Source organism: Motacilla alba, chromosome 8, assembly GCF_015832195.1.
Source record: "Motacilla alba alba isolate MOTALB_02 chromosome 8, Motacilla_alba_V1.0_pri, whole genome shotgun sequence".
In the NCBI taxonomy this organism is placed as follows: Eukaryota; Metazoa; Chordata; class Aves; order Passeriformes; family Motacillidae; genus Motacilla; species Motacilla alba.
The window spans coordinates 14,340,253-14,362,799 of NC_052023.1; the positions used below are offsets into that span (position 1 = coordinate 14,340,253).

General features: G+C 43.5%; 1 protein-coding gene across 2 annotated transcripts in view; it reads right to left on the reverse strand.

The window, feature by feature from the left end:
- Positions 1-22,547, reverse strand: part of DDAH1 (dimethylarginine dimethylaminohydrolase 1) — a 58,731-nt gene that overhangs the window by 8,068 nt on the left and 28,116 nt on the right. For both annotated transcript variants that reach the window (XM_038144484.1, XM_038144483.1), the window contains exons 2-4: positions 9,309-9,408; positions 8,155-8,228; positions 7,447-7,566 (exon numbers count right to left, since the gene is read on the reverse strand). In XM_038144484.1, coding sequence (XP_038000412.1) covers positions 7,447-7,566; positions 8,155-8,228; positions 9,309-9,408 — 294 coding nt within the window. The remainder of the gene's footprint in view (positions 1-7,446; positions 7,567-8,154; positions 8,229-9,308; positions 9,409-22,547) is intronic.

The following is a 22,547-nucleotide window of genomic DNA, read 5'->3' on the forward strand; positions in this document are numbered from 1 at the left end:
GCGACCAAACCCACCTGCAATGCACATTTCTATCTCCAACTCCCCATAAGCAAAACCAAACATACACTGAATGTTCCTCTTGCTAACAGGGCATTGAGCACCACACTTAAAAATGCCTGTGTGATGCTGGCAGAGAAGCCCAGATTTGCAGGGTTTGATGTTTGTATTGATTAGCCACTGTTTTCCTGACTGCCAACATTTAGAAGAAAAATCAAATCTAAGCTCAAGTGTAGTGTAACCCTACAGCCATGGGATCATTCCCCCACCAGCTTCCAGCTATCCTTTCTTAAATCCTTCAAGTCAAAGCATTCTTAAAAGAAAACTAGTCATGTCAAACTATTTAAGGTATTTTTTCTATTCCACCTCTTTTCTTTCTTTCCAAGCACATTAAACTTTAGCCCATTTGACACTGATGCTTAAGCAACCTTTGGCCTGGGATCCAAGAGAATCCAAGGTGTGAGAAAGGATTACACTTCAAGGTTTCATCTACACGTCAAGGTTTCATCTACAATGACAAAAATGAAGTATTTTTGTGGTGCAGGGCAACTAAAACTGCTGAGAAGAATAACAGCAATAGGCAGCCACGTGGCCCCAGGCTGGATGGGAGTTTGGAAGGTCAACGTTTCTTTTCTCCTTGGAGGAAAGGCCACTTGTCTGGGAACAATGTCGGGCTATGACTTTATGCAGAAAAGGCAAAAGATGAAGACAGGCACCTGACCAGTCCACTGCCATCTGGAGGGACAGCTGAGAAAGGTGAATTAGTGCTTGCTACCTGGAAAATACTGCTGATTGCCAAATCTGCCTTTTTAAAATTCTCTCAACACCCAGAAGAGCTTCTTTTTTAGTGCTGCATGGTAGGGTGTCTCCAGTCTCAGGTGAGAGGTGATGGTACCTATTTTTGCATGCCAAGATAGGGAGTGCAGGTGACCAAGATCTGGTACATGGTTTCCAGGAACGTCTACCCATCAGTTGTCATAGAGTGCTACCAGCTGAGCACTGTCCCAGGCCCAGGAGTCTGCCCAGTTTGCTTTTGAACATGTAGCAAGGTAGCTACAGAGTTCAAACAGGTTCTGTGCAAGGAAACATTTCTTTTCTTTATTTTTTTTATTTGGCCCTTTAGCGCTTACCTTTACACACTTTTAGAGCTCCCCTGACTCTTGCACTGGAAGACACAGTGAACAGTTGATTCCTGCTCACCTTTTCCACATCATTACTGACTTTTTAGGCATCTATGATCCTATCTTAGTTGTCTTTTTTCCAGGTTATAGTCATAGCTTGCTTAGTTTGTCTCCTTAGGCAAGCTGTCCAGGCATCTGTCAGTCCTTAGGGAACTTTTCTGAATCTTTCCAGTTATACTTCACGTTTTTTGAAATAGAGGGCCTATGCATGCAAAGTGCACACAACACCACATGCAGATGCACCACAGCTTTATCAGAGGCAAAATGATGTTCTCTGTTTGGTTTTCAGCTGAGCTAGAAACTTCAACAAGCTCAGGATCTTGCTTCTGCAGTAATGACAGACAGAGCACATTATTTCATATGTGATGTTCAGAATAACGTCAGAGTAACACTCAGAATTGTCATTCTCTCTGTCCCAGCTGCACATCACTTTACACTGAAACCAAAATTCATTCACTGATTTAGTGCCCTGACTGTCCTTTGAGTTTCTTCCTCATTTCTTCATATTTAGAGAAACAATTGGCACTGGAGAGAGAAAGCAGCAGCCTTTGGGTTCAATGCAAGAAAGTGCAGGACAGAGTGGAGCTGATGAGCTGTGCCACAACACTGTGTGCCTCATACAGGGACTCAGCAGCTTCTCAGAGTTTCCTTGAAACAAAGCAATGGCCATGAAACACTTGGCTAGGCTGGCCAGAGGGGACAGAAGAGCAGAGCTGGAAAAGCCAGTGACCTTGCTGGAATGTCAAGATCTATCAGGAGTGTCCCCCCTGACATGCACACAGGCAGAAGAGACAACAACAGCATAGTAGACTCAGTAGGAAGGGGCCATCACAGCCACTGTGAGCAGCAGAAATCAAAGGAGAATGATCTAAGCCTTCTTGTCAGGCACTGAGAAGTGTGATACAGATACAGGACAGGAGAGCCCAGACCTACAGACACAAAGCACACTGAGGATCTCTGTGACGCCAGCAGCGCCCCGGTCTGCCATGGTCAGTACACCAGATTTCTTAGTCCATCCACAGCCAGAGTGTTGCTTTAATTTCCGCCTAACACCCACGGTCTCAGCAGCTGGGCTTTGGGCTTTGCCTCCCTGCTGCACCCTCTCAGTCATGTTTTCCAGAAGGAAGAATTCCTTTAAGCAACCTCTCCCACCCTGCTCCTTGGCTTTTCCTGGCGCAGGACGCCTTTTGCATCACCACAGATGTGACGGGCACCGAGTGTCATTCGCGTGCACACCTGCACTGCTCTGCCCCTCTGAGCCACCATCCCTCATGGCCACGCTGTCACCTGCCTGCCAGCTCTGCCAAGGACCACTGCAAAGGGAAACCGTGACCTGAGAAGAGGAAAGGAAGCGCATTACGTGGGCTGTTGTTTTCAGTGGAGAAGGCGGGAGCACGAACATCCTGTCGCTTGGAACAGGAACTCGGGGAGAGAATAGTCAAAGGGAAAAAAAAGAAGCAAAGGAATAGAAACGTGAGTCCCCATTTACGCAAAGCACATGACATCTTCTCAGTCAGCCTCTGACCCAGCTCCTGTGGCTGACAGCCTTTCTGGTGAGGAAAAACATGTACTAAAAGGGATACTTTCCTCACCCTTTAAAAACCAACAAACAAAATGGATTCATACAATAATCTCTAGTATATAAATACATCCTTTTGAGTCTGTATCTTCCAAAGATTCTTCTGCACATATGCTGTTCAGAAACTGAACAGCACTAACATTCAGATAAGTGCAGTGGCTATTACATGATCTAAAATTAATTCAAAGTAAAACATGAGTTGACTTTTTAAGGTAGGAGGCCATCTGGCACTCAGTGAAGACCTACATCCTCTGAGACGGTATGAAAACCCTAATTCATAAAGTAATGAAGAATCAGAAGGAGATAAAGGAAAGTACACAGAATTTTATAAGTTGACTCATGTCTTGATTGATTATAAATTGATTAATTTTCCTATCTACGAGGCTGAGAGAATCAAAGTCTCATTTTTCAATGTTTAGCTTAAAAGGGAAAGTTCTCAATACTTCTTTGTATTTCACTAACCTTTCTTTGTTCCCGCATTACAAAAAAGTCAGCATTCATCTGCACTTTCTGCTAATTCCCTACCTGATGTCATCTTCTTTGGGTTATTAATATTAGTAATGATTTCCACAGCAACCCATTGTGATAGCATAAATAGAGGATTATGACTTCATGTGGGGAATAAGCAGAGGCACAAATGATGAATTCTTAAGGAAGAAGAGATAATGTTTTCATGCAAACTTGTGCATTACTAGAAAAGGCAGTTGCTATACAGACAATAGGAAAAGCAGATTTAGCTGAGCCTTTTCCTGCTGCATGGCAGTACAGACTGTTTTCCAAGAACACCAGAGAGATGAAGCTCTCCCTGAGGTGTCTGGAGGCATTTCTGTGGCAGAGCTGGGAATCCCTCTGCTTTATCCAGGCACTATAACCCTCCTGTCATGCAGGGAAACAGCGCTCAGCTCTTCAAAAGCTGGCACATTGCAGAGACTTCAGTTACACAAGATGGAGTAAGAACAAAAGGCATTTAATCAAAGGAATGGGGGCAACTGCCAATGTGAGAACAGCTCCTTGTGCTCAAGTCTTTAAAAGCTCTGCTCTGATCACAGCTTGGATACAGACCAAGGGCACAGTTACCCAAAAGAGACTCCTTTCTATATTATCCTTAAGATGTGGTTTTGATAAGCCTCCCTTGATCGCTGTCAAAACAGATGAATTAGCAATAGTGTCCTCCAGGGAATAATTTAGGGGAAGAATGAGCAGCTCCACTCCCAACAGAAGAGACTGAATGAGAGAGTCAAGAACAAGGCAGGACAATCATGTCCAAGCTTTTTTTTGAAAGCAGAAGGAAAAAAGAAAGGTATATTGGTAAAGTCATGGCATTGCACTACTGCAGATATTCCAACAGAGTCCTGACCATAAAAAAATCCCATTGAATAATGAGGCTGGACTCCAAGATACCAAGGACTAGCACCAAAGTGCAGATGTGACCACTGCTCTGGGTCCTGCTGGGACAAGTCTGTGAGGGGATGTGAGGGGTTACACTATCAGCTGCATCACCTGCTCTGCCTTGCACCCTGACTGGCAATGCTGCTCAGTCCTGACATCTGCCACGGCCACACTGCCTCTGTAATTAGCATCCACTCCTCCCAAATGACCAACTGAAATCCCAGATGTTTCACATGCCACCCTGTTATTCCAGATCTCAGAGGAAATATGCCAGACTCAGCTGACTGCAGGACTGAGCTCAGGCCATATGGTGGGATGAGTGCCCTCCCTGCCAAGATCCAGCAGTGATCCCCACGCACCCTGCATTACCCCAGATCAGTGGATTCACACCAAGGCAGTGGATTCACACCAAGGCTTTCTCTGCCAGTCCTGTGGGGAGACCCCAGGGCTGCTCCTTTGGTCAATGCCTGCTATCAGAGCCTACTCAAAGGACAGACTCATTTCTCAACAGCTAGAGAACAACTTTTTTAGTAGGAGGTTACTACAGATACAATTCACACTGCTTGCAAGGGAATAGCTGAACTTGAGAAAGCCAGGAACAACATGTGTGACCCTCAGATGCTTTGGGATTACTACTGAGTTATCCTAAGGATGACAGAGATAGTCTGATCAAGGACTGTCCCCACAATCATATGCTGCTGTCCAAGTCTTCACTCATCACAAAGTGGAGGGAAATTGTGCTCTGTATCAACCAATACAAACAGCCACAATTGTGGCTCTTCTGGATTTAGTGTAGAGCAAGAGAATACAGAAAGGAGTGTGCAACAGATGCTGTGTCACAGTTCCCATTGTCACCTTGCCTGGCTTTTGCCTCTGCTGAGGGAACATGGACTGGATTATGTCCTGGGCCAGTTTCTGCTCTTCTGCTGTCCCAGCAAGACCCCAGGGCTGTGTCCCTTGTTGGGGAAAAAGTAGTGCAGGGTGTTCACCTGCAGCACTGCCACATCAACTCCCTACACTAGGACTGGCACTGTCACAGCCCAAATCTGTCCTCATTCACGTTCACAGTAAAGGTCAGAAATTCTGACAGTGCCTGATCAGAGCCCAAAGGTGACATGTTTACAGGAAATCCTGGCTTCACCGAGGGACCTGAAAAATAATCCCAGGCTTCATCATCTCAACAGCCATGGCTGATGTTCAAATGTGGAATTACACATATGGAATTATAAACAGGTTTAACTACAAGAAGGAATTAAATGCATGCTGAAAACAGCAGAGGGAAGTTAAAGTTTCAGATGTGATAGTCACCAGAGGCCCCAGCATTTTCTGCACCTAATCTGTCTCTTTCTTTCACTAAGTTTCCTCAAGTGCCACTTTTCAGCTGCAGTCCAAATAAATACACTACACTTGCCAAAACCTGAAGAGGATTTAATGGTTAAAATGTCATTTCTGATTTATTATCTGCTTCTAGCATGTGGTCTATTATCCTAATCTCTGTGGATTCATTTCCCAGCTCACTCGCAGAGCTTTACGTTACACATACTGCACTGAACTCACGATCAATTGCACTTGGCCATATGTGAGCACCAGATGCAATTTCTTTTTGTACTTTTAAAGCATTGTAAGGATACATAAGTTGCAGCAGTAAGAACAATCAAGAAAAATTTCTATTTCAACCAAGAATGTAAGCAGATAAATCCTGTTTTAAATGTAAAATGTTAGCGTACCATGATGTAGCAGTTCACTAGAAGCAGTTCCTTAACATGACATGTGAAAACAACTCAATTACCAGAGATGGTTAAAGACAGCTCAATCATCTTGCTTGTATGATTGCATTTCAAGTCACAAAAAAATGGCAACACGAAGGAGGAGTTCAAAATAAAAAGCTATTACAATAAAGGAGTGGCATGCTGAGCTGTGCCAGGCAACAGACTCAGCAGGAGCTCAGGGTACTGTACTGCCACAGACTCTGCTGGGTAACAGGAGAACAGCTGACAGCACTGCTACAGCTCAGCTGATCTGCTGAAATCCAAGGAGCAGCTTTTAACTCCAAGTGTCAGTTCCTCCAAGATCCTCTTGCACTTGCATTTCCACAAGACTGCAAGAAGCTGATTGCCAACTGAATTTTTTTGCTTTGGTGGCAAGTAAACAAATACAAATACATTGTCAGAAAGCAGGAATTCAAATGTTAGGGGAAGCTGGCGATCGGCAGCACTGCAAATGCCATCATTTCCAAGACAGACAATTTACCCATTTGTTTGCCAATAGTTTCTCATAAGAGATTTTGACTCCTGCACAAACAGCCAGATCTAACTCACTGGAACATGTTCTGTGTAACTCCATATGTCGCTGTGACATGGCTGCCTGATGTAACCTGCCAGCTCTACAGGAGCATGAGAAGAGCACGTGCCATGGGACAAAACCCTGCTCCAGCCCAGACTCCCTAACCTCAGCTGCCAGGGTGTGAGCAAACATTATCCTCAGACACATCCAAATGTGCTGCTAAATCTCCAGTGCAGAGAAACCTACTGAAAACTGACAATTGATTTATTTTTAAAATTATACCCACCAACAATCAGAAACTGCTAGATTATCTTGTTAATTATCATGTTCTTTTAAAAATGTATCTGCTTATTACTTTACCTTGATTAATGCTGGTGTTTACTTGATGGTTAGTTACCAGCAATATTTGATCAAGTTAGACAAAAAATGTTTTTGGTTACAATAGCTAAATTGATGCACTGCAACATGATTAGCCAAGCTGTGCAGAAGGGTTTAATCAAACTGATGAGTTCTCAGATTAGCCCTGGCTCAGATTCAAATTGAGGCACTGAGCAGCCAGTATTGTAGTTGAATTTTGCTCATGTTTATAAACACTCTATACAAGTGTAGGGCCTCTTCCTCCTTCTTCATGACAGAACTTTTACTTCTCCCCTATGAATTTTAAAAGACAAGTTTCCTCATGGCAACATCTGAAGTAAATATCTCCACTCATCTGACTATGTCTCCTTCCTCCCTTTTAACACCAAATTATCAGATTTTTAGTCTAAAAAGCTGTAAATAATAACCTGCATATTCTGTTTATTTCCTTAAGATAACTAAAGTTAAATCAACATCCCCATTCTCTTGCCTGATGTAGACATTCTTTTTGGTTTGCACACACAGGAGACCCTAACACGAAGTCATTGTTTCCTCTTTCACTGATCTATATGTATTTTAAAATTTCAGCATCCTTAAGCAGATATTTTAAAAAGACCAGAAAGAGATATGCTGTTTAGAATATTTTCTTAGGTGCTTTACCTTGAGGGCTTTCTGTGCAGCTTCACTTGATCCAATAGCAATCAAGTTTGGTCCAGCCATACTGCAAAAGCTCTTCAGATGCAAAGAATCATGAACAGGGACTGTGGAGACAGCATAATCCTGTATGGGAGTAAAGAAGGGTGCTATAAATATTTTTTAAGTGTCCTAGTTCCAAAATTATATGGAGACATTCCATAATTAATTTTACTCTCTGCAAATTATCAACCCCAGGGCACAGTGTCAACTGTTTAAGTATGACACACTCCTCTGGACCAGCTTGTCTTGTCTGGAGACTGACATAAAATCCAGAACATGTTTCAAATACTACTATTGTTGCAACCATAAAGAAATACATTAAAATGCTTAATTAAACAGTAGGTACATAAAACCTCTCCAGGAACCAGCAATACAAACACAGGGCTGATACATGAGAACATGAAGAACGTGAGTGTTTATGTGCTCTCAAAAAATAACAGCCTCCCACTATCCAAGTGATTGTTACGCAGCAATCTCACATTTCAGATCCAACTCCAGCATCTATCACTTTACAGGATGCTCAAACCTTTCAGTAACTTGTATTTTTGGGGTTTTTTAATTAGGTCTTAAATAAAGTACAGGAGTATGACAAACATCTTAACCAGTACAATTCTTCAATTAGTTCAGTGAATGACAGCTTCTATTTCCTGTGGCACGAAGGAATCTACAAACCTTAAATGTGTCAGCCAGAATTTCTGCACCGCGTTGATTTGTCCGCCTGGAGAGACCTACGAAAAATTCTCTGCCTGGAATGACAAAGCAGACTAGCTTTAGAGACATTCTGAAGCAATCTTTCAAGGATTTTCATGTTATATGTTTCTTTTCTCAAGCTGAGTATTTAAACTGAAAATTCAGCATAAAAGAATGCAACCTGCAATTGTGAGCTGATAATCTAAAGCAATGAATCCTTTGCCAGAAGAGATATTTAACCAGAAGCATAAATAACTTCCTCTTCTAAATCTCTCCAGTGGTCATTGGGTCAGGAAAGACAACAGCTGGGCTGGATTAGTACACCACTGATTAACCATTTCCCTCTCCCTTTGAGATTTCCTCTGGTCTCAAGGCAGATCTGCAGTCATCAGCATCCTCCAGCACCAGAGAAAATCTGTGCTGGACCTGCACTGCCTTAGGAAGGCTTCCCTTCCTGGTTTGCCTCTGTAGGAGACCCTTCTTTCCCTGTGGTGCACTAAGGCAGGCAGCCAGTCTCCTGTGATGCTGATCAAAACAAACAGGCTTATTCAGCACAGGCAGGGAGCAACGCTGTGTGCAGCCAATGTGAGAAAATGCCTAATGGGTTTAATGACATAAAAAACACAGGCAGTGGCTTCATCTTTGTAGTCAACCATGCATGTAAGGCTCATGACATCTGACAGACAAGTCCACCATATCCTTGATAAACTAAAAATGCCCTTTTTTTGCATTTAATTCATTGAACTAGTGACAATTGTCTGCATCAAGCTTTTACAAGTCCTGAAAATGAGTCTGGTGAACGTTAGCTGCTTGTAATAAGAAATATGAAACAACCCCAGACAGTTGACTACTGAAAGCATTTTTCTTACTGGCACTTTACAAGCTAAAATAAAATCTGTATGCACAGTGCTGTTCTTTGTAGTGTGTGTACTGCTACTCCATTTATTCAGGTATTAGGCAGGACATTGAGGGTTGCACTGAGAGCTCATCTCTCAGCAACCTTCGTGACATTTAGCAAATAATAGATTCAGCAAACCACAGGAAAGACATTTTGTTATGCTGGTATCAGACAATGTGCAGTCTTTAAGGCAGTCAGAACATGTAAACAGCAAATTCACTACCTGAAATTATTGTACCTGTAAATAAGACGTCTCCACCATCCAAGGTTGCGTTTTCATCCACCATCTCAACTATATTAAGGTTGAGACTTTCCAGTACTCTCTTCATGGCTTCAACCTGTTTAAAAGAAGGTTATTGAGGACATATTGTTCTGTTGAAATTTTTTTAAAACCTGCCAGAAATACATATAATTAATAAGAAATAAAGTCTTTAAATGCACTTTAAGCAGGATGGATGGCAGGGTCCTTTGTGGCCCTGCCCATCACAGTTCCCCACCTGTCTTCAGAAACCTCTGTGGTCTGGGGGGCTGGGCTGGCAAGTGGCAGAGATCAGGCTCTTCTCTTTGCAGAGGAGCCATGCAGCATTCAGGAGGGACAGACAAGGGGTCCAAAGCACATGTTAACTTCAGTCCCTCTGCACAGTAATATCCTCCTGCAAACCTTGTCCCTTGGATTTGGGCCAGAAAAAGTACCAGCAGAGGAGTGAGGTTCATTCCTTCCACTCTGCTCAGACACAAGAGGTGGCTCTGCCAGCCACAGAGGTGGCAGCTCTACCCCAAACCCCTCTTCAGTCCGCAGGAAGAGAAAAATCCCCTAGTCAGTAAATGTTGAACTGCCTTATGGCTTTGCAATTTTACTAGGCACTAGTTCTCCTTGCATGTTTGAGCCACCCTGCTTCAAAATTACAAGACATTTCATGCCCATAGATTGTGGGGCTTACTGCCTGCTGTGGAGAGCCACACACATGGCTGGAAGTCCGAGCCTGTTTCCTGCTGAAAGAAGCTTGTATTAGGAGCAGGGAATGCAGCTTCAGTAGGTTCCTTCTTTCCCACTAAGGGCTGCTGAGGATGCCTAAAGCAGAATCTGTTTCTATAGAGGCTCATATCACTTGCCAATCAGAACAGGGGCTACATTCAAACAATATCACTGTGGTGCCTAGTAAGCCAAAAGAACCTACACACAACCAACCACTCACAAAAAACATAAACCTATAACTTACAGAATGTCAATAAAAATAAGAGCTCATCCACAGAAACCTGTGAACTTGATCCCACACAGGGGCATCTTAATGTTCAGTGAAACTTCCTCACCATGGTTAACTAGAGGTGGTAGAAAGCATTAATAAACAAGGAAAACACAGTGAACTCCTTTTATATTTCTGCAGGTCCCACAGGTCACTCAATGATTTAAAGTGCTAAATTAAGCATTTCTAGAAAAAATACATGAAGCTAAAACAAGTGACACTATACTAGTCTTACAGCGCTCTACAACTACAGAGGCAATCCTAGCAGCCCTACTCCTGGGCTCTGCCAAACTACACTGGCCACAGCAGTGGAATGGTGACATACGATGGTGACAGGTCCTTCACGCTCACTGTGGCAGCCTCAGCACAAGAGCAGCACACAGTTTGGCTGACACACCTTCCTAAGAGCAGTGCTGGCTTTAGGAAATAAGGAAAGAGATAGACATGATCCACCTAAGCTACCTTTTCCTGTTCATTTTCCATGACCCGGCAATGTGGCATTTGTGAGTGATCCCATTAACCCTGAGCCCAGGCTCCAAAGGCAAGGGCAGGTCCCCATGGGCTGCCAGGACAGGTGACGTAGGTCTGCATGGAATACACTGAGGGCAGCACTTTATCCAAGCCTCATCTGCTTTCTGGAGGTTTCTCTTCTTCTCTAGCATCTTCTCATTCTCCACTCACTTGGGAGAAAAAACCCTCGACAAGCACACTGTTAAAACAGGTGCCTCAGCTAAAACTTGTGAAGGACAGAGGCAGATCTTTGTGCCACCTGCAGAACTCTGATGGGTTATACTGCAAGTCAGAACTGCATCCAGGGGGTTTCTGATAGCAAGGGATTCATCCTCCCCACACAAAGCACCATCTAAGGCCTTGGCATGCAGCCTGGAATGAGCCTATAGCATGCCTTTTACAATTAACACTTCTTTTTTGCTCCTCTGTCTTTCACCTGATGTTAAAGTGACTTCAGGCAAAAACCTGGCACTCAAGAGTCTCCAGGCTTAGTAGAAAGGCTTAATAGTTCTTAGTCTTGTTGTTTTACCTCCAGCATTCTTTAAAATTAGGTTTATGATGTGGATTGAACCCACATGGTGTTTTACAAATAAATGGGGAACAGCTGAAGTAATATTGGAAAACTGCTGTTGTACAAACATGGCAACATTTCATAACATCCCTATGCTGATAGCAGAATGATTTCTTTTGTCTGTGAAGCCCAGTGGGTTTTACTGTACAGGTGCTTCATGCATAAGAGTCAACAGAACCCAAAGAAGAAAACCATTGTTTAAAATGGAGTAATGGAGATGCAGCATGATAAAAGCAGGGTTCCATTCCAAGAACACACAGATTCACTCTTTTGTGCCGACACGAGGCAGACAGGCAAACTCCCAATTGGGACACCAGTCACAGGCAGTTAGAATAAATAAATAAAACCAGCACATGGGAGTATTTAAGGCAGAAGGCCAAATGACAAGAAAAAACAGGTTCACCCAGCCTGTTGCATGGTCACCTATCTCCAAATAATCTACAACCTCCAGCAGCTTCTAAAGCCAAAGCACCAAGAAGAGAAAGCCCTTTCAGGAGATGTGCTGCCGAGCAGGTGCTCCCAGCAGAAACTGTTTGGGCTTGCAGAGGAAATCAAGCCAGTGGCTGTTCCTGCCCTCCTCCCTGAGCATGTCTCCAGAAGTAGAAGCATCAGCAGAGCTGTGGATGTTACTGTCACAGAGGACCACCATACCCACTTTCCATGGGGACACACAAAAGCTTCTCCGGACCACAGAACAGCATCTGGGTGAGCAAAGAGGGGCAAAACCCGGGCAGCCTGCAGACACTATGTGGAAGTGCCTCATGTAGTGAAGGTTTGAGGAAGGCTCGAGGCTCCCTGAAGACCTAATGGGACCAGGAATGTGCAACAATTGTGACGAGAGTTGCGACCAGGGATGGGCAGCAGCTGCTGTGATGAGAGAAACACACAGCCACAGCCACCACTGCGGGTGTGAGCTCCCTTTAGCAGGTGGGGAACCTGCTTTTACCTGAGCATTGCAAAGCATGCCCGGTGCTGAGAAGAGAGACCACTGCAGCGAGCAAGGGCAGCAGGAGCTCCCCAGGCAGGGGCAGGCAGGGAGGCAGAAGCACTTCACATCCCTGGCCCAGAAGGCCAACTAATAACCCTTGCACTGGAGCACCAATTAACTAAAGTGCCTAGCTAATGAGGCTAGTGGAATGTAAATGCTGACTTTGGATTTGTGATTTGAGTCATATGGATGTTTTAATCACCAGTTGCTGATTACCATTTAACTACCAGGCTACATCAGAGATGTCCTGAATTGTTTCTTTATTTAATTTACAGGGGTTGATGCAGCAGTAGCACAGACATTAAGGAAAGTTATCAGAACTAAAATTTGTTCAAAGTCACAGAAAACTAGTTTAATTTGCTTCATGGTGTCCAAGGCTTTTAAGATACTTGTAACATCCTCACATTGTTTTCCTCCAACAGCTGGGTTCATTTTAGCTTATAAAGCCAAATTTAAACAAATAAAATGACTGCCATATAAATAGCTGGATCACTTTTCCATGACGGGTGTTCATGGATTCAAGCTACAGAACATGGTTTTGTAAGGACTTCAAGCAACCAGCAGAAATTCTTAAGAGTTTTAACTGGGAAGTGCTGTTCACATGTCTGCTGACGATTGCATGTTAGGAATATCTTTCAACATCCTTTGCTTGTGTAAAATAGAAGTCTCAAGTTACTCTTTTTATTTCCCACAGGCAACACCAGAAACTTCAATCAGTTGAAGCAGAGATGAAAAAAGCACAAGCTGAGATGAAGAAGACTGAACAGAAAACCTGACATTATTAAAAAGACAACTGAAAAGAAAGCCCCATAAAGAAGCACACTCGCAAATAAAGAATTCCAGAAAAACCAACTAGGACTGAATAGCCCATCAGCTGAATTTCCTGTACAGGGGACAGCACAGACTCACATGATCCCCACCACAGCATCTCTAAAGCCATTCTGCAGCAGTCCTGAGCTGGGTCCCCAACACAGCATGTCCATGGAATGTGTTTGACACAGTACCACCTTGGAAACAGCACCTGCAGCATTCAGAGTTGGCTTAGCATGGGGTAAAGTCCACACAAGTAGCTTGAATCTTTATCTCATCACTGCAAAAGGGACTCTAAAGCTTGGCTCCATCCTTAAACCTTCTCACATCATGAAGGACTGTGCTACTTTCTAACAGAGCTTCTACAGAGTGGGAACGAGATATAATCTCAAGCTAAGGACGGACAGGTGGCTGTTATCCTCAAGTAAGATGTTTAAAAAAGGGATGTAGGAAAGGGGGTTGATTTTACAAAGCCCTCTATTCTGCTCACACTTTACCCTCACCAAATAACTGATAGCCATTTTCTGAACCGTGGTGTCTTAAAACATATTAGTGACATTTTCATTCATTATGAATGAAAGACTAATTCACAGAGCTAGCTTTGATGTATAAACAAATAACCACCTCTTGCTTTTTTTCTGGGAAAGAACTAAAAAACAGTGAATAGAAAAGTCCTCTGTGGAACTGCAGTTACCCAGGAGACACCAGTAAAATACAGAAAATATTTGGACACTACCTGATTACAAGCATTGTCACTATGAAGAAGACTTACACTGCTGGCTCTTTTAGAAGCAGCCAAGAGGAAAAGTCACCTTCCCTCACTTTATCTCCTTTATTTGAGAACTAAAATCCCAGGTAGTCAGAAATGTTGCACACAAAGAGAGCACTCATCTGTATCCTTTCAGATTTCTGTATCTTATTATCTCAGGTCAGCTTAAGGTTTGTAACGTGATATTGGGTTTCATTGTACGTGTATCCATTAGTACATGGGCTGAGTGTTAAAGCTTGTATGCTTTGTGCAGTGATATTTTTCTAATAAGCACATTCCTGGTGTGAGCCGGGATGTGTCTAATCCATAGCAAAGCTGATTGAGAGACAATGGGCTCCAGCCAGCTCAGCTCTGTTTCAAGGAAGGAGGACAATAACTGCGTTTGACATTTATAAAAATCTAATTTCCTCGTGCTTTAAAAATGGAGCTCATTACCCTTCGGACTGGTGCCTTCCACCAATTACTGTAACTGATGTGTGGGGATTTTTTCTTTCTCTATATTAGTACTTGATGCACTCTAAACATAGGCTGCTTCCTAAATTATTTACTGCTCTCCTGTGCACTAACCATATTATGGGATTTATGTTATTGACAGAAGAAGGAAATTATCTTTTCAAAAGACAGTGGAAACAGGGAAATGATTTTGCAAGCCACCATCTCACACCTGCCAAGAGCAGGGCAGCTTTTCCCCTGGGTGGTGGGGCCACGGGTGAGGCGCCACTCAGGCTCCCAAAATGCCCCATGGGCAGGGGCACAGCTGGGGCTTGGCAGAAGCTGTAGATGGTATCAAATCAGGCATCTTCTAATGACTGCAATGACTGATCTGCCTTTGTGTCCAAGCTCTTGGTGAAAGGGGGAAGGTGCCTCCAGCCCTGTCTTTAAGAAAAGGAGGCACAGAGATTCAGAGGGCAGAAGACCATCCTGTGATCCAGAGGTGAAATTAGGTTTCTAAGCCAGCAGAGCTCAGCTCCCTGTGCCCACAGCTTAGCTCTCCAGAGACCAACCACAGTTCTAACAAAAAGGCCTCTCAGTCCAAGACACACTACTGTACTGTCTCCTGAAAGTTTACATCCACCACCCATTTCTCCAGCTTGTTAAATCACAAATACTGCATTTCAGACTTTACTTCATTGTGTTTTAAACAGGCATTCATAGCTGCGCAAAGCAAATGTCAGACCTAGCATATGCAGAAGTTAGACTATAATAATCTCAAAGGTGATTATTTCTGGAGCCATTAGCTCTGAGTTCACAAAGTGCCACTGTCAATATATAATACATTTTTCAGCAAGATTCTGAGTAAAGGCCAAAAACAGAGATGGACAAATCTGGGAACAGGAAAGGGTAGACTTCAGTTTTGCAAAACCAGATACCAATGTTGGTTACAATCCATGGTCTTGCCTGCCTGAATCTGCTCCATTTGGACATGAGGGAAGTCTATCATCTCCTTTTGACAATAAGCACTGCCTTTCTGGACTTGCCCAGGCCTAAAGAAAATAAAGCAGTGCTGCAATCGTTTTGAGGGGTTTTGAGAAGAAAAGCCCACTCCTGGTTGTTTTCTTGCTTTAAGTAGGTCAGACGCACACCCTTGTGCATATTGAACTCAGAAATTTGTGGGATGTGGGTTGTGGCAGAGTTTCCAACTCATTTTCCCAGTGTTGATACCAGAAAGGGCCTTGGCTCTTGAAAGCCCATCAGGAAAAGAGCTCTAGAACTGCTATTCAATGAAGAACAAGATGCTCTAGAACTGCTATTCAATGAAGTCATGCAGTAAGAGTGTGTTAAGAGCAAGACAAAAAAGGTTAGCTCTGTCCTACAAACAGCCACCAGCACACCCTTGTAAGGACATTCTGTACCTGCCGTTCCCACTTCCACCAGCTGACAGATTTGCTTTGGCAATCAATCTCCCTTTTTACCCACACAGGCCCTTTGTGTCCATTCCATTTCCTCTTTCGAGAAGGGAAGAAAAAGTAAAGACCAGAAGTGGCCTGGTCCCCAAGTGGATCACCACAGCTCAGCAGCAGGCTCCTGGATGATGTGGGTGGATATGCTGCCCCCAAGACACCCACACAAGTCACATCTGGTCTGCTCAGTTCTGAGTAATCTGAGCACGACCTCACTAAACTGGGCTGAACATTACATACTCAGAAAAAGGTTTTTTTGGCATTTCAGCTGATGATAGCCTGCCACTCTGCCAACGTGGAGGTCCAAGGCCGGCCCTTACCCAGGTGGCAAGGTGGTTACACAGTAGCATCAATCAGCCTCTCCTGGCTCAGGGGCTGTGCCAAAATACCAACCAGCACAGCTTGTCCTCAAGCCTCAACCATTTTTCATCAAACAAGGCCACAGGAGGGACAAGAAAGAATACCAAGGGACTCCTGAACTGTACTCTCAAGGAGATGACAACTAATTTCTCCTCATACATAGATCCCACACCAATGCCTCTAGATTGCAGATCTGAGACAGTTTCATGATTAATCAAAGCTTGCACCAAAAGCAGGTGCAGTTTCTGGCACAGTTTTGGGAGTTTATGAACCATGGAGTTCAGAAAGGGCCACAGAGATAATGATCCCATTTGTTACTGCCCACACACTGCTAATTATGGACCCAAACCCACTTACTGCCCTACTCCTGAGACAGTCTCAAGGGATGTGCTGATGCACCTGGTGTGGAGTGGCCATTGGCCCAAGAGACTGACCTGAGACGGGGGTGAGCACAGCACCATCCCAGGGATTAACAGGGAAAGGGACACATGGAAAAAGCTGGACCAGGGCAGCACCGATAGGGACTGGTACATGCAGGAAAACCAGAATAAGGGGGGGGCACCTAAGGTTTCTTGTCCTAGAAAAGCTTCTTGATCAAGCAAAGGGGAGCTTCAATCTGACTGATCTCAGGAATCCAAGCAGCAACCTCCTCTTCCAGGTACATACAATTAAAACCATAATGAATCTGGTTGTCCTTTGAACATGTTGTGTTTTAATATCTAAGCAGAACTGAGGCACATAAGAACAACTTTAGCCAGCCGCCCAGGAGTAAAACATGCCTGGGTTTCTCCTTCCTCTCTTTCACCATTTAGCCTTTAAAATGAAAGAAGACTATTTTCCATAAAGCAGGAGCCAGCAACCAGCTCACTACAAAAAGTTGGGCTGAAATTTCAACCCACACCAAGTGGAAATAATTTCAGTCAGATTTTAAAAATTCACTGGAAAAAAAAAAAGGATGTTAAAAAGATGGAGATTTAAAGTCACTAGAAGAATAGACTCTCTGAGATCCACTAAGCTTAAAATCAGGTTAGTGGAAAAGTTTAAGTGGCATGAATGCATTGCTAGAGAAAAACAGAGAAGATTTTGCTGGATAAAGATGATGACATGAAATTTAAGTCGTACACAGGCATGCTGAGAAAATAATGTTCTAAATACTTTCTGCCTACAATTACAAAATGATCAATTGTTAAATGTTGGACAGAGAAATATATTCCATTCTGTCTGGACATGCACAGCAGGCCAAGAATGCACCTGGATAAGCCAAGCATTCATTATCTCCCAGACACTCAATATCCCATAATACCCTCAGCGGCTGCCAGCTCCTTGTCCATCGTTGACCAAACGCCATGTGCCCCATTTTACAGCTGAAAAGTATTTAAAATTCATGAAGCCTGTTGAAAGCTCAACTGTCACATTCTGCTCATTCCACAGGGTATGGGAAAACCGTGCAGAAGGGACATTTCAACCAGGGCTATTATGGCTCTTGAATAACCAATATTCCATTAAATTGCTAATAAACCCACTTGAAGATAAGTTGATCACAATCGAACCATACAGCAGCATTCCTTTCCTTTAACACCAAGTTGTCAGGTTTCACTCTGTACTGTACTACTGTTTCTGTGCCATTTGTTCGTGCCTTGACACAGAGCATTCAAGACACTCACTTTGTCCCCAGTAATCTAAATGCCCTATTCTAAAGAGGCTGAAAGATCTTTGGCAAGGATACTCTGCTTATTTTAAGGTAGGGAAGTCTTTTCAAAGGAAAAATGAAAAATAATGAAATACCCTCAACAGGGAAATGTGGGGCTTTGCAGCTTCTTGAACAAGGTGCCCACAATTTGAACACAGTGGTAAATGGCATGAGCATCTCCCAGCTTCACTAGTGCTGGTACAAATTTTCATTTGAGTTTGCAGTTCAGCAACTCATTTCATCCTTCCTTCACTAAATTGTAGTTTTATCAGCCAAATATAAAAAACTTCTCGAAAAAACTACAAGAATATTTGTTTTGCATTAAAATGGATTTTGTTAGATTCCTCACAGTTAGTTGACAAGCTGCTGGCAGGTCTGCCATTGTCTGCTGATCTGCTGTGTGCACATGTCCTTGTACCAAGAAGGCTCCAAGTTTTGTAATTTTTAACACTGAAAAGCATATCAGTGTCATTCTCAGAGGGTATTTAAAAGCTTTAATTTTATATTGACTAATCCAACTCTGCTGAAAAGCAGCGCCCACCTAGCTCCATCTCAAAAAGGAAGCATCATCACCAGCCAGCTCTGACATCTCCTATCATCTCTCTGAGGTATGTGGGAACCAACGTGTAGATTTCAGTTGCACAAATGGCCAAGAATCATCATCATGAACATCTGATCCTATTGAGTCTCTCTGGTGGGAAGCTCCAGACACGACCCAGTGCTTGCCACCACATCTCCACTGCCACACACCAAGGATGGGCATGGAGGAGAAGCAATTGCTCCAGAGGGCACCTGGCAGTCCTGGCTCCCTCTGGAACCAATTCAGCTCAAGGAGCAATGGCCATCATCAGAGGCAACACAGAATATTTTTCTTCACACTGAATTCACTCAATAAGCAGCCTTTCATGGAGGAGCATCCGGCTGCTCCCATGTTATTTTATAACAAGGGCCCCACGGGCAGAGGTTATACTAACCCAGCATTTTTCCCCTCTAATAATAGGTTTCATTCATGCTTTCAGAGAAGTTGACCTGTCTGTCATATTTTAGCTATGCTAACACAAGCTGCAAGAGTGCCCTGAGGTGTCTAGACATATATAACAACAATACTGGCAGAAATTTTAAATTCTGACCATTTTCCTTCTCCCAGCTAGTTCTAGTAAGGCAAAAAAAGTGTAATGCCAGCAGGCCTATGGAAGTTTGCTGGTAGCCATGAAATGGAGTTAAATCCTTGGAGACACACCAATGGTTTTAAACAGTCAATAATACATCTCAATATAAAAAAAGCAAACAGAGAATGATCTAATGATCAAATTTGCCACCACAGAGCTAGGTGGGACATTTCAACCTGAAAATAACCTTAACCAGTCTAATACTATACTGACAATTTTAATAAATTCTTAAAGAAAACTATTCAGTAAGTAATATGGCTATTGTTCCTTGATCTCACAGTGACAATGGAAAAGAAAGAGCCAGTTTTCCAAGTCCTACTTTGGCACCAACTTCCCACCTGAGGCTTACAGTCATAAGAAGGGAACAAGGATAAAACAGCAAGCAGTAAAACACGAAGAGCACATGCAAGGTACAGCAGTTGGTGCAGGCTCTTTTAAGAGATGGAAACTTTAATCAATGCATTGCCCTGCATTTCCTTGCAGGCTCACCACGAGTTCAGCCCAGCCTACATCACTGGGCTGAGAAAAGCCTCTGCCCCCCAGAAGCTTCCTGTGCACCCTGCAAATGCAGAGAGGGATAATGGCACCTCTTGGGCTGCTTTGCCAGGACATCCCTCACCCTCCTGTGCCCCTCGAGACAGGTCTGCAGTATGTGCTTTCTCCTCACCTTTTGCATTTTAAAGACATAAAACTAGAGACAATAATTCATTTAAAAACACCAACAACTGTACAAAGACTACTTTCACTGCAATGTACACGTTAATTGCATTAATACAGCACTAACAGAACTGAGCTCCTGCTTTTAGCCCACCTGCTCAAACCATGCCTCCCCTTCTTCCCCACTAATGTCTCAGGGGAACTACAACACTGTTGCTCAAAAAACTACAAGACCAGAGAGTTACAGAACATGGTGATCAAACCTCCTACATGACACCATTCACTCCTCCTGCCCAAGAGAGGACAACAGCCTTCGAGATGCTGAACCATGGCCTCAGCCCTGAGGAGGGAGCACGGGAGCCTTCCCAAAAGCTGCTCCAAAACCTTTCCACTAAAAGTGCTGTGAAAGGCACGTGTCTGCCCTGAAAATCACTTTGGATGTCAGTGATACACTAGCAGCAGTCCTGCAAAACTGTGGATTTTTTATTTATGACAAACATCTAAATCCTTGGAAAAGGGACACAGCCACCTGCTCTTGACACAGTGATGTTTCACCCAGCCAAAAAGGGGACACGTACAAACTCTGATCTACACAGCCTTGAGCTGTGCAACAAATACTAATGAAGTACAAGCCAAAGGAATTCCTTCAAGGCCTCCACTCATTTAAATACCTTTAAGTCTACATGAGTTTCAATGTACTGACATTTAAACAATTTGCCCAAACAATTTCTGCAATATAGGCATATGGGTAGAGAATTTGAAACATTTTTTTTTAAGATGCAGTACACATCCTTTTAATATTTTGCGATGGATATGTACTGATCAAGTTTCAACCCAAAACCTAGATTAAAATACTACACCTTTTTGCTTTTTCAAAAAGAAATTGCTTAGGTGCTCATTCTGAGTTCAAGTCAGTGTCATTTCAACTCTCAGAGGACACTTTGATTACCTGTATTAATGATGCTTGCCATTCCACATAGATTCGTCAGGAGAACATTTAGTTGCAGGTGGGAATTAGGAGAGCCAAGCCTGAACACAGCCTGAGCTCTAGGCAGGCAGAAGAGGATGAATTCCCCCCACTCAAGATGTCCCTTTACATTTAACACAATAAATGCAGAATGCAAATACCTGCATGCCTGCAAGGAAAGCACTTTCAGAGCACTAACAGGTGCAATGTGGTTCATTGTTTTGCTCCTTTCCCTGCCAAACAAGCTGCTGCACACTTTCACAGATCCCGAAACCACATTCTTTCTCAACAGAGCTAAATATTGCACTCAGCTATGTAGTACAGAGAAGTCGGGGGTGGAAACAGTGTTACATTTTAACAACATTTTAGCAAACTACATTTCCATTACATGTTTGCAACTCAGTCTGCACTTTGCTGCTGTAGGAACATCTTCCAGTGTTCATGTATAAAATACAAGTGGATTTAAACAAAGGGAAGCTTGTAATGCAGAGAGATGGAGGGAAAAAAAAACCTGAAGAAAATTAATTAAAGCTCTTGTAGTCGAAAGACACTTTAGATGTGAGACTCCTAACTCAATCATGCTCCTTTAAAAAGGTGTGCATTTGCCAACTGAGCCCTCTCTCCTTCACACACTCACCAGTCCCACTCTTGGGGCACTGTGGATGCACCTGCAGTATCTGCCTTCCTTTTGTAACATTATTTTGGGAGGGAACTATCTCTCCTCAGGCTTTTAAGTGCATCTCAGAAACGACGGTTTCACTTAGAGCGTTCTTTAATAAGCGCTAAGGATGAAGTAAATACAGTAAGAACTCTTCCCAGCTACTGCACTGGGCTAATTGCTTTTGATGACCTACATTTCCTAATTATGCCTCCTCTCTCTGAGGTAGAACATGCCCATGTTTCACTGCACACGAGTCGGCGCCTATAGTAAATCAAGGCAACCCCGACGGAGGCAGAAATGAGGTATTTGACTCCAATGATAGCAGAAGGCTAATTAATTACTTTATTATATATATTGTTCTATATTATACTGCATCTAAACTGAATCTGCATAAGCACTCAATTCTACTCAACTGCACAGAATCTTGTGACTGTCTGCTGATGACAGTCTGGACACGCTCTTGGCCCTGCTAGGCCAAGGAAACAAACACCATCACTTTGGGTACACAGTCTCTACATTGCATTCTACTTTTGCACAAACACAGGTGCAGCAAATGAGATAAGAATTGTTTTTTCTTTCTCTGAGGTTCCTCACTGTGATTCCCAGAAAATCCTTGAGAAGTTGTGCCTTGCTTTTCTCTGTGAAGGGAAATGTAGCCACAGGCACCCTTTGCTGAGGGATGATCCCAAGGGATTACACAGTGCAGCACCCCAGCTCAGACCTCCTGCCTGCTGCCAGCTCTGCTGAGGGGGACACGATGACACCGTGATCCTCTCCATGGATGCCCTGTCCGGAGTGACACCTGCCATGCAGGAGCTCAGCACAAACCCCCGTGGCACAGGGCAAGCAGCAGTGCTGTGACTGACGGACACAGCGCAACACCAGCCGGGTTCCAGACTCACGTGGGAATAGGAGCACATCTGCTGGAACCACAGCCAAGAGCTGACGATACATTTGACTCCAGTAGTACTTTATAGTCAGTCTAATGGCTTTTCCTTTCTCCACGCAGTCCTACACAACTTCACCACCATACAGAAATAAAGAGAAACACTGGAATTTATATATTTGTAACCAAATGGAAACTATTACCTAAGCAGATGCTATCAACGCCATCAGAGGTCTGGAAGAAACCTGACAGCTTGTAACTGGAGCATTCTGAGGCAAGGAGGATGCCAGAGCC